Here is a 12,151-nt window from a genome sequence, read left to right on the forward strand (position 1 = left end):
ATAAAACCCCCCACAGTATATCAAGTACGTTTGATAAATAAAATGTTCATAAGCATCAAGGCTGTGCAAAAGCACTTTTAGAATGTTTCATGGCCATTTTCACATATTTAACACAAATTTAACATATAACATAAAGGAATAATAATGGCTACTTCCTGTCTGTCATCCTCCGTGAAACAGGAAGTAGCTACTAACTCCAAACACGCCTTAATCAATTCCCTGCACACCTCCACAATGGCTGAAAAAAAATCTAAAGAAAAGTAATTGTGTAGTGTAGTGTAATTGTGAATTTCTATTAGAGATAAATAAAGTATATATAGCATCTCTAGCCAGTTAGTAGAACTTCCTCTGCAAATAAATCGCAATGCTGATTTTAATTGACGACATCATAACCGACTGAGGACCTCAAGCGGCCATTTGGTGAACTACAGTCTTTAGTCCGGCGCCAAGTATTGTTGTTGTTATCGTAATTCCTCCACATTTGTTTGCTGTAAGACATTAGTATTGTCTGAAAAGATGACATTTGATTGTTTTACTGTCTTTCTAAAAGACAGTTGGGTTGAACCACTGTGGCGACCGCTAACGAGAAAAAAATAACACTTAAATTAATTAATAGCTTTATTTGTATTTTTTTTAATACACGGTTACAAATAGTGATGACGTCAGACGCCGTTGACGTAAGTGGCTTTAAAAAATAGACTGACTAGACACTTGAAACGTTTGATTAGACGTATGTTTCCGCACGATGACAGCCTCTGTTGAAAAAAATTGCATTAAAAACATGAATCATATCATCGAGGATTGGCAATATGCAAATAAGACGCTTCTACTTCCGGTTTCTTGCTATCAGGTAAGAACTGTAGTCTCATACACCTTCACCCTGATAGGGTATGTTTTTAAAACTCTAACCTGGTAAAAACACTTGGATAGTGAATTGTGTCATTACGGATTGAGCTGGGATTAATGTGAAGTTAATTCGGTGGAGTCCATGACTGATTCATATCTTTATCATGTCTGCTAACTCATGATGTCCACGTGTGTTGCCTTCATGGTAAAAAGTTTCATAGGAAGTTTGAGTAGATTTAAGGGTGCAACACCTTCATGCTACTAAAATTAATGTACATTATTTTCCTTTTCTATTTTAGCTGTATTCTTTACAGCTTTTCCCAGTCACCATTTCAACGTTCTGTGTGTCAACTTTGTGCTACTACTGCACGGTAGACAAGTGGTTAGCATGTAGGCCACACAGTCAGGAGATGGGAAGACCTGGGTTTGATTCCCTGCTTGGGCATCTCTGTGTGAAGTTTAGATGTTCTCCCTGTTTTCTCCGGGGACTCCGGTTTCCTCCCCCATTTCAAAAACATGCTAGCATGTTAGCTTGATTGGCCACTCCAAATTGTCCATAGGTATGAATGTGGCTGGGAATGCTTGTTTGTCTATATGTGCCCTGGGATTGGCTGGCCACCAGTGCAGGGTGGACCCCGCCTCTCAGCTGTGATAGGCTCCAGCACGGTAGAAAATGAATGAATGGTCTAAAAGTAAATGTTCCCTCCTACTTCACCCCCTGTCCTCTTCCTACCAGGGTTCCAAGGTAAGGACTTGCACGGCGTGGTTTTCTGAAGTTTCTGAAAGGGGCGGAGTTCACATTCCCCTTTACTATGGCAGCGTGGGGGTGTCATTTGGCAACACACAATGAGGGCCGCCAATAACTGACAGTGTGGACGACATTCCAATGGATCACTAGCTTCTGACGCGTCTGCTGTAAGTCACAGGTCACTTTTACTCGCCACTCTTTCTCATGCGATGACGTCAGTTGTCTGATTATTCCACAGGGGTGATTAAACTGCAGCCATGGTGCAGGAATACCACAGTCCTGTTCGAGTCTACAAGCATCCCTTTGAGTTAATCATGGCCGTGAGTAGTGATTTGGATCAATATCCATAACATTCATCTTCAGTTCTTCTCCGTTGGCATCAGTGAACAGCACAGAAAGTGTTCCTATTTTTTTCTGCTATCATTTCTCCCGACGCTAGGCTTACGAGAGGAGGTTCCCAAAGTGTCCGTTGATCCCCGTGTTCATAGACAGCGTGATCGTCAATCAGAGCCAAAGTCAAGACGGAGCCACGCAGGTGATCGAGAGGCGCTGCACGATCGACATTGACGCACCTCGACTCCTCAAACGGGTATTCCTTTTCGACATCCGTCATCATTAAAATGTCCTTTTGTTGACGTGACGATGTGCTTGTTGTTTTTCTGCCCAGATCGCTGGTGTAGACTACCTGTACTTCATCCAGAAGAACACTCTGAACCGCAGAGACCGGACGCTCCTCATTGAAATCCAAAACGAGACCTTTTCCAACAGGGTCATTGCCCGCGAGTTCTGCAAATACACGGTGAGCTCCATCTGCAAATGAGACAAATCAGGCGGGACGGATCGTCTTATTTGGTTTATTTGGCTTATTTGGGATCCAGCGTAATCCATTCTGGTCTTGACCCTCAGGTGCATCCCGAGGAAGAAGACTGGACCTGCTATGAACAGACTGCTAGTCTAGATGTTACGTCCTTTTTTGGTTTTGAAGGCATGGCGGAGAAGATAGCAATGAGACAGTATTCCAATAGCATCGAGATGGTTTGTATGCTCATTGATTGGACTGTATGCTAATCCCTCGTTTAGCACGCGTCATAATAATTGTGCTAAAGTACCGAGAGCATAGAAAACACTTTATTTCTAAAAACTGTCATAGATTGAAACCAAATTGAAATTCAAAGTGCAAAATGGCGAGGGATTACTGTACCTCGTCAGCCATATGCTGGTCTCTGCTGATGTTCCGAGTCACATGGATTCATTGTAACGTGTCCTTCCTATGTGTAGGGGAAAGAAATCATCCAGTACCATCTGACAGAGCTGGAGAAAGAGGGGATCACGTATGTGCCTCGCTGGGCTTCACCCGCGCCCACGCAGACGGTCCTGGCAGACTCTGACCAGGTCATGCTCCCTGCCAACGACCCGGACCATCCGACGTCGCCCTGCCCTCCTGATGCTCAAGGTGATATAGTTCTTCTGAAAGGACGACTATAAAAACATGGTGCCTTTCTGAAAATACTCTTATGATGTACCATGGTTCGAATAACTACAAAGTGTCCATGATGAAACAGACTTTTTGACCCACCCATACCACCACGAGGAACATAGTTCCACTTTAAGCGAAGATGTCAAAACAATATGAGTTCAAAAGAGTAATTCATTTGCGTCATTAAATTGCTGCTTCCAATAAAACCTCACAAATCGCTCGTTATATTTGTCTGCCGTGAAGGTAATCGAATCTAATGTCATGTAACATTACTGACACCTAGTGGACAGAATACTACATCGCGTATACTGTAGCTAGTTTTTCAATACTTTTGACCAATAATAGTCCATCGTCATTTATTCATGGCTTTTAAAAAAGCACGATGTAGCGAGGGACAAGTATACATTTTTATATGCATATTGAATTTTCTGCTTGTAGAACCATATTTGGTTAGCATGCGGTTAGAGCCGGACCTTCTGGAACGGAATCATGACGCTAGCCAAGGTTCCACGGTATTATCATTTCCACTCAGGTTGCAAGGACCTGAGAGTTTGTCTCTGCGGTGTCCAGCGGACTGTGCTAAGCTGACGTGTGTTTTGGCCTGCAGACCGATTGGACGCCGAGTACATCAGACGTTACCTTGGTGATCTAACGCCTTTGCAGGAAAGCTGCCTTATTCGACTGAGGCAGTGTCTCCAGGAAACCCACAAGGGCAAGGTCACTTCCATTTTGTCTGACTCGATCAACTCGCTCTTCTGCACATCAATGTCTTGTGTTTAAGTCACCCGCTGACTCATCGCTTTGTGCTAACGCCTGTTTGCATTGATTGGAAATACATCCATTTATTTAGTCTTTGCTTTGCAGGTTCCCAATGATCAGCATCTGCTGCGCTTTCTGACAGCCAGTAATTTTAACTTTGACAAAGCTCGGGAGATTCTGTACCGCTCGCTCACCTGGAGGAAGCAGAACCAAGTGGACGTCCTGTTGGACTCCTGGCAGCGCCCTCGACTTCTCCAGGACTTCTTCGTCGGAACCTGGCACCACCATGACAGAGGTAGGGCTGCCAAATTAGCGCGCTAATTGCACCATGAGTCACTGCTTACAGTACCATGCCTTTTATACATGCTAATTCATATCTTAAACGTGATTATAAGCATATTCAAAGCTTATCTTTATTCTATCTGTGTGTTTGTTTAGATGGACGGCCGCTGTACGTCCTGCGTTTGGGTCACATGGACACAAAGGGGCTGATGCAAGCCCTGACGGAGGAGGTGCTGCTCAAACAGGTGAGGGGAGTTGGGTCGATTTTACTCCAGCGGTTCTCAACTGGTTTGGCAGCAGCACCAAATGTGCTAAGATGGATGCTAATTCGCGTGGAAAATGAATTGCTTCCAGATCCGACCGTGATAAGTCAGACTCCTGATTACCTGATCTGGTTGATTGTGTTCAAAATAACGTCAAACGGATTTGGATGACATTTTCAGGAATTATGGGAAATGGGATATGGAACAAGTGTTTACATGTTGTACACATAACCACCACAAAAAATGGTCAGAGCAAAAAACATAAATAAATACCCGTAGTACCTGGAGAAAAGCCGCGCCCGCACAGGGAGAACATGCAAACTCCAAGAGAAGATTCCACCCCAGGTCTTCCCATCTCCTGACTTTGTGGCCTACATGCTAACCACTTGACCATCGTTCAGGCGCTTTTCTAGTTTTTAAATGGAATATTTTCATAGTTGGAGCATAGAAAACGTGTTTAGAACCTTCTAAATTGGGTTTTTATCATAACGATAGCATGAAAGAACACCCCTATCATCACCTTTCCACTTAGATGCCCCAATACGAACGACATAATAAGAGAAAATAAGTCATTTAAGGCAGAAATAAGACTGGTGTGTGTTGCTAGGAGAGCTGCGTGGCGAGTCGACAGGAAGTGACATCGGGGTTCAGCGTTTGCCGTGATTTACAGCCGCAAAAGTAGCTCGTGTTCGGGATCAATGTACCTGATCATTCAAACGTTGTTACATGTTACAGTAACATTGCTGACACCTAGTGTCCAGTATACAATACTACATATTATAGTACTACACAATATTTGCCACCCCCTCCATGAAAATCCCACGACGTGCCAGCCGCCAGTTGAGAAGTCGTGTTTTGCGCATCTTCACGTCAAGCATTGGAAGACATTCATGCTTTGCGTTGATGGACCCAGATTGTTTCCGTCAACGAAGAGGGATTGAGGCGCTGTGAGGAAAACACCACCGTCTTCGGTCGTCCAATCAGGTGCCGGACTCGCCTTCTCCTGCAACAGTTGGTGTTTGGCTTCAATCCGGCCTCATGCAAACCGGTACTGTGTTCCTCAGTTGCTGGACCTGCCTGGTGGACCTGGAGGGTCTGAACATGCGTCACCTGTGGAGACCTGGACTCAAGTTTCTGCTGAGAATCATCGACATGGTGGAGGCCAACTACCCTGACACGTTGGCCCGCTTGCTCATGCTGAGGGCACCACGGGTGTTCCCTTTGCTCTGGACCATGGTGAGGATAAACGTCTTTACATAACCAGATGACTTCAGATGTTCAGAAGAGATCATGGATATGAATTTATTTACGGAGGTTTTTTTGCATGTTTTCTAACCCTGGCTTGCAGGTCAGCCCTCTGATCAATGAAAACACTCGTAAGAAGTTCATTGTTTATGCTGCAAACGACTTCTGGGGCCCCGAAGGCCTGCTGGACTACATCGACCGGGCCGTCATCCCAGACTTTTTGGGTGGGGACTGCAGGGTGAGCTTCACCGAAGCACCGACGATGTGATCTTTGTTGTTGGCCATTCAGTCATGTTTCCTTCTGTCGTCTCCGTCCAAGTGCGCCATCCCCGAGGGGGGTGTAGTGCCCAAGTCCCTGTACAGGACGGGGGAGGAGCTGAGCCGTGAAAACAGCCAATCGTTGACAGACTCCGTGTATGAGAGTGCCAGCGTTTTCCGGGGAGCTCCACATGAGGTACTTTCTACTTTGTATGCCGACATCTTCATCTCGCTGCACAATGATGACTTCACATAATACAGTAGGATTGGCGTCTATGATGTCATTCTGTTCGGCATCCAATTGGACGGAAGCACAATCAAATGACTTGGCAATACACGGTTAAGTGAACTTCCGCTAACTAGGATTCAATATTAATAAACTGAATATTTTCATAGTTAGCGCATAGAAAACCTGTTTTATGACTGTCTAAATATCATTAGAGCCCTCTAGACAAGAACTAACACCCCTATAGTCACATTTACACTGATATTACCCGATAAAGTGGCTATAATAAGACATAAATAAACTCGTGTTTGTGTGTGTTTCAATAAATGTCTTCCAGACGTGCGGAGAGGAAGTGACGGTGGGGATTCAGAGTTGAGGTTTAGCTGGAGTACGGCCACAAGAGTAGCTCATGTTATTATGACGATGATGATGAGGAGGATGACGACTATTATTATTATTATTATTATTATTATGTTATTTATTGTGCCTGCTGTGAGATAAATAATTCTAAAATAATAAAAGCCCATCTTGGCCATCAAGTCTGGTGTGTGTTACTAGTGACACCTAGTGGCCAGTGTAGTCATCAACGTCTTGTATTGCCTTCAAACTACTATTTTCGCTCATTTAGAACATTTTTATGCTGAAAAGTGCTTAATTTAGACCAAGAATATGAAATGCTGACACATCAAACTGTATGTAAACATGTACTGTATGTATTTCTGTAGTCTAGACCAGCTTTATGTTGGTTTAAATTTGCCGTCATATTAATCTCTAGGCTGAATTAACACAAAGTGAAGCTTAAATTCAAGCTATCCAAATGGAAGGATCCCATCATCACTCATGTAAAACGCCATTTTGACCACTAATTACCCATCAAATCAATCAACCAATTAATATTCAGTATTTATGAAGATGAATGTTTCTAATTTTAATGAGTAAATGGCATCAGAAGCATCCCAGAAAGGGGCCACTTTGGTCAGGGTGAGACCATTACTGACGTAGGGGTGCCAATAAGTCCATACCTGACATGTCATCACGGCCAGCCGTAAAAGGGCGCCGCCTGCTGGCATGAAAATAAACCACCGGCCTTGTTATTAATAGCATTCTATCTGTGGTCCCATTCTGTTCACATCACTTTAGATTTTAATCCAGATCAAAGAAGAATCCTCCGTCATTACCTGGGACTTTGACGTGACTAAAGGAGACGTGCTCTTCAGCATCTACCATTCCAAAAGGGCAACGGGGCCCCCACAGAAAGAGGCGGCGGGACATGGTCTTGCATCCTCAGGGACCTCCCAGCTGCTGGACAGGAGCTCGGTGTTGGACCAGGACTACAGCCTCGTGGAGGGTGCGCTCACCTGCAGCGAGGGTGCAAGTGTACAGGTGAGAGGAACCCATCGGGAATAATATTTACACATCAAAAGCGTCACCCCTGACCCCCCACCCCCCTGGGCCTTTGCTCTTTTCCCCCAGGGCTCTCACATCACAAGCTGGCCCGGGTACTACATCCTCCAGTGGTCCTCAGTGGATGACATGCTGGCCTCCGTGCAGGTCCCGCCCCCCAGGTGTAAAATCCTGTACTACACCGAGGTGCTGGCATCTCCAAACATCAGGTCAGTTTGTCTGTTCCACCAAAAAAGCCTTCTAGATAGGTTCAAACCTTCCTGCAGCCACCAGTGCTGGACTCCAGGACTATGGCTGGGTGAAGTTCTGCACTATACGTGTTGTCTGTTTTTGTAGGGGATCATTGACCAGTCTGGCGTCCAATCATAGTGGTTTGTCCCAGCTCAGTTCTTGCACTACTTTTTCTTGCCAATCATCTCCGCAGTCTCAAGATAGCTTCAGATCAGCAGACGACGCTGACTTCAAAGACACCGGATCGGACACGCCGTGCCGTCCGTAGTCGGATTAGCAAGTAGCCCAATGAAACATTAGACTGTCTGCTGTGATTTGCTGAGTCAGAAATGATATTTAACATTGACATGGGCAGTCACTGGCATTGCTGCAGTTTCCCTGACTGTCCACTAGATGTCAGTGTTCTCTTTGGCAGGAGATGCTCACCCTGGTCTGCCGAGTAGTGTTGCTTTTGGCCTTTCTTTATTTACACACGTTACAGCAGCATTTGGGTAGGCTCCCACACAACGTACAGCAGCATTTGAGTAGGCTCCCACACAACCTACGGCAGCATTTGAGTAGGCTCCCACATAACCTACAGAAGCATTTGGGTAGGCTCCCACACAACCTACGGCAGCATTTGAGTAGGCTCCACACAACCTACGGCAGCTTTTGAGTAGGCTCCCACACAACCTACGGCAGCATTTGAGTAGGCTCCACACAACCTACGGCAGCATTTGAGTAGGCTCCACACAACCTACGGCAGCATTTGAGTAGGCTCCACACAACCTACGGCAGCATTTGAGTAGGCTCCACACAACCTACGGCAGCATTTGAGTAGGCTCCACACAACCTACGGCAGCATTTGAGTAGGCTCCCACACAACCTACGGCAGCATTTGAGTAGGCTCCCACACAATGCACACTAGCATTTGGGTAGGCTCCACACAACCTACGGCAGCATTTGAGTAGGCTCCCACACAACCTACGGCAGCATTTGAGTAGGCTCCCACACAATGCACACTAGCATTTGGGTAGGCTCCCACACAACCTATGGCAGCATTTGAGTAGGCTCCCACACAATGCACACTAGCATTTGGGTAGGCTCCACACAACCTACGGCAGCTTTTGAGTAGGCTCCACACAACCTACGGCAGCATTTGAGTAGGCTCCACACAACCTACGGCAGCATTTGAGTAGGCTCCCACACAATGCACACTAGCATTTGGGTAGGCTCCACACAACCTACGGCAGCATTTGAGTAGGCTCCCACACAACCTACGGCAGCATTTGAGTAGGCTCCCACACAACCTACGGCAGCATTTGAGTAGGCTCCCACACAATGCACACTAGCATTTGGGTAGGCTCCCACACAACCTATGGCAGCATTTGAGTAGGCTCCCACACAATGCACACTAGCATTTGGGTAGGCTCCACACAACCTATGGCAGCTTTTGAGTAGGCTCCACACAACCTACGGCAGCATTTGAGTAGGCTCCACACAACCTACGGCAGCATTTGAGTAGGCTCCCACACAATGCACACTAGCATTTGGGTAGGCTCCACACAACCTACGGCAGCATTTGAGTAGGCTCCCACACAACCTACGGCAGCTTTTGAGTAGGCTCCCACACAATGCACACTAGCATTTGGGTAGGCGTCACACAACCTATGGCAGCATTTGAGTAGGCTCCCACACAATGCACACTAGCATTTGGGTAGGCTCCACACAACCTACGGCAGCATTTGAGTAGGCTCCCACACAACCTACAGCAGCATTTGAGTAGGCTCCCACACACCCTACGGCAGCATTTGGGTAGGCTCCCACACAACCTACGGCAGCATTTGAGTAGGCTCCCACACAACCTACCGGAGCATTTGAGTAGGCTCCCACACAACCAACTGGAGCATTTGAGTAGGCTCCCACACAACCTACAGCAGCATTTGAGTGGGCTCCCTGCACAAAACAAATGTTTACAAATGTAGTACTAGTTATTTGTATTGAAATGATCATATGTTTATTATTGCATTACGGTGGTGACGTCCGCCTGATATGAATATGTAGTAAACTCATTTACCTGCTGCATAATATGCCTGGGCTAAATATGTAAATATAATATTCCTACTGTTTTGGACAAAAGCCCATGAAACAAACCCCAAATCAAGAACTATAAGGCATTCAGATGATATGCAGTACTCCACACTGGTCACTAGGTGTCAGTAAATTTACATTGATAAGACTACATTGATAAGTAGTACAGAAACAGGAAGTTAAAAATACAAGAAAATCCTCTTCCATCCACTATATTGGCTAATCTGGTCATTATTACGGGGGTGTTATTTCATATCCATGCTCTAATATTCCATTTATCGATAAGGACCATCACTTGTGTGCCTGCCATGAACTAATTGTGAAGAACATAGACATTTTTATGTGCAACCTTGTCTCTTAAGAGCATTATTGGCAACGTGCTAGCCGGTTGTGCTGCTATTATTATACTATATTTAGTTAGCAAAATAAAATGTGTCATTTGCAGCAAAGGAGGGATAGCACCTTTTAAAAGTCAACCACTTGTGCATATCCCCTCAAGAAGTACTGGACAATGTAATATCCCACTCCAAGTGTGTTGCCGTAGGAACAGAGTCCTAAGAATTGCAGGAATAAAGAATTCATTACAAGGACATCTATTGCTGGGCGTCCGGAGAGCCTTCATACTGAATGTGAGAGGAGGGATGCCTGCAGTGGAGCTGTAATGATACACGGCGATGAATAGAGATGCTGGGAGAGAGCAAAAGGGGGACAAAATATCCGGATTGCTTGTTAACGCTTTATCGGGCAAGTTCTCAATGGACCCGTTGACTCCTGGCGATTTCCCTATGGTTGTCAGTGAAATGTACATCATGACGTGATGAAGGATGCTAGAAAAATAGAAAGCCATTGTTGGATGGTTGGTGGGGCCACTTGAGTAGCTTGAGTGTCTGAGCTTGCCAAAACAATATGTCTTCAAAAAAGCCCAAAAATCGGACCTCCCAATTGCTTGGCGTATCCCGTGGTATCGTGTGTGTCACCCACGGAGTTAACGAGAGAGTCGTGTCACAGCGGTCTTCATCCGCACGTGTAAACCCTAAAGCTTACATGCAGAGTTAGTAAAAACCTGATTACATAAAAGTCTTATGTTTCCATTTGGACTTGAAAAGGTCTAAAAGCCCCTAAATTGTGTACTCGAAAGATTCCCTGACGTACGTCTGATGTTCTGATGCTATTAGGTTCTAAGCCACTAAGTCACTATTCCTATCTCTGTAAGGTTCTTTTTGGTTTTAGTAAAATACCATTTTTAGAATGTGCCACACGCCACCAAAAAAGAAAAGCAGCGGGCCGCAAACGACGCTTCTGGTTTAACAGAAGATCTAAAAAAAAGAGCGTGCCAAGGGAGTTGCTAAAAGGCACCCTGAGAAGATCCAGACTTTGCTTGTGTGGTGGTCTCAGCCCACGTACGCTGCATGGACACACGAGTGAAAATATGACAAATACGTGATTGGTCTTTCCACAAGATGCTGCGTGTCGTCTCCCACGTCAGATCCACCCAGGCGGGGCTTCATGGTCCTGCTTTGTGGAATCGAAAAGAGCTCCGACTGCTCCTGCAAAGATTGGCAGTTAGTATGTGTGCATCACGACTTGAACTTCTGTGGCATCGAGTACTCTCAGGGCCACGTTGGAAAAAACGATCAGGGGTTTCAAGAATAAAGGATGTAATAAATGTACAAGGATGTGCAAGAATGCACAAGGATATGCAAGGATGTAGAAGGATGTGCAAGGATCTAAAAGGATGTGCAAGGATGTGCAAGGATGTAGAAGGATGTGCAAGGATGTGTAAGGATCTAAAAGGATGTAGAAGGATGTGCAAGGATGTAGAAGGATGTGCAAGGATCTGAAAGGATGTAGAAGGATGTGCAAGGATCTAAAAGGATGTAGAAGGATGTGCAAGGATATGCAAGGATGTAGAAGGATGTGCAAGGATATGCAAGGATGTAGAAGGATGTAGAAGGATGTGCAAGGATATGCAAAGATGTAGAAGGATGTGCAAGGATATGCAAGGATGTAGAAGGATGTGCAAGGATCTAAAAGGATGTAGAAGGATGTGCAAGGATGTAGAAGGATGTGCAAGGATGTAGAAGGATGTGCAAGGATGTAGAAGGATGTGCAAGGATCTAAAAGGATGTAGAAGGATGTGCAAGGATGTAGAAGGATGTGCAAGGATATGCAAGGATGTAGAAGGATGTGCAAGGATCTAAAAGGATGTAGAAGGATGTGCAAGGATGTAGAAGGATGTGCAAGGATGTAGAAGGATGTGCAAGGATCTGAAAGGATGTAGAAGGATGTGCAAGGATCTAAAAGGATGTAGAAGGATGTGCAAGGATGTAGAAGGATGTGCA

The 12,151-nt window shown here is 45.3% G+C and overlaps 1 protein-coding gene across 2 annotated transcripts; it reads left to right on the top strand.

The window, feature by feature from the left end:
• The first annotated feature begins 1,613 nt into the window (after positions 1-1,613).
• Positions 1,614-8,129, top strand: LOC131103610 (SEC14-like protein 1). Of its 2 annotated transcripts, XM_058050019.1 has the most exons (17): positions 1,614-1,761; positions 1,833-1,914; positions 2,034-2,183; positions 2,262-2,393; positions 2,501-2,629; positions 2,873-3,047; positions 3,510-3,575; positions 3,679-3,788; positions 3,936-4,125; positions 4,269-4,357; positions 5,289-5,359; positions 5,440-5,611; positions 5,724-5,858; positions 5,940-6,074; positions 7,245-7,487; positions 7,578-7,717; positions 7,845-8,129. In XM_058050019.1, the coding sequence occupies exons 2-17, from the start codon at positions 1,852-1,854 to the stop codon at positions 8,005-8,007; spliced, it is 2,163 nt and encodes a 720-aa protein (XP_057906002.1). In that variant the 5' UTR covers positions 1,614-1,761; positions 1,833-1,851; the 3' UTR covers positions 8,008-8,129. The 2 variants fall into 2 exon arrangements, with proteins under 2 accessions (XP_057906002.1, XP_057906003.1); XM_058050020.1 differs by lacking the exon at positions 3,510-3,575 and having other exon boundaries at positions 7,845-8,114.
• Positions 8,130-12,151: the final 4,022 nt, after the last annotated feature.

Source organism: Doryrhamphus excisus, chromosome 15 (assembly GCF_030265055.1).
Source record: "Doryrhamphus excisus isolate RoL2022-K1 chromosome 15, RoL_Dexc_1.0, whole genome shotgun sequence".
Taxonomy (NCBI): domain Eukaryota; kingdom Metazoa; phylum Chordata; class Actinopteri; order Syngnathiformes; family Syngnathidae; genus Doryrhamphus; species Doryrhamphus excisus.

Bases quoted from the DNA above. Each gene is read 5' to 3' on its own strand.
- LOC131103610 (XM_058050019.1), top strand. From the start codon at position 1,852: ATGGTGCAGGAATACCACAGTCCTGTTCGAGTCTACAAGCATCCCTTT. The intron at 4,358-5,288 runs GTGAGGGGAGTT...TGATGGACCCAG, and splicing joins AGGAGGTGCTGCTCAAACAG to ATTGTTTCCGTCAACGAAGA. The intron at 5,612-5,723 runs GTGAGGATAAAC...CCTGGCTTGCAG, and splicing joins TCCCTTTGCTCTGGACCATG to GTCAGCCCTCTGATCAATGA.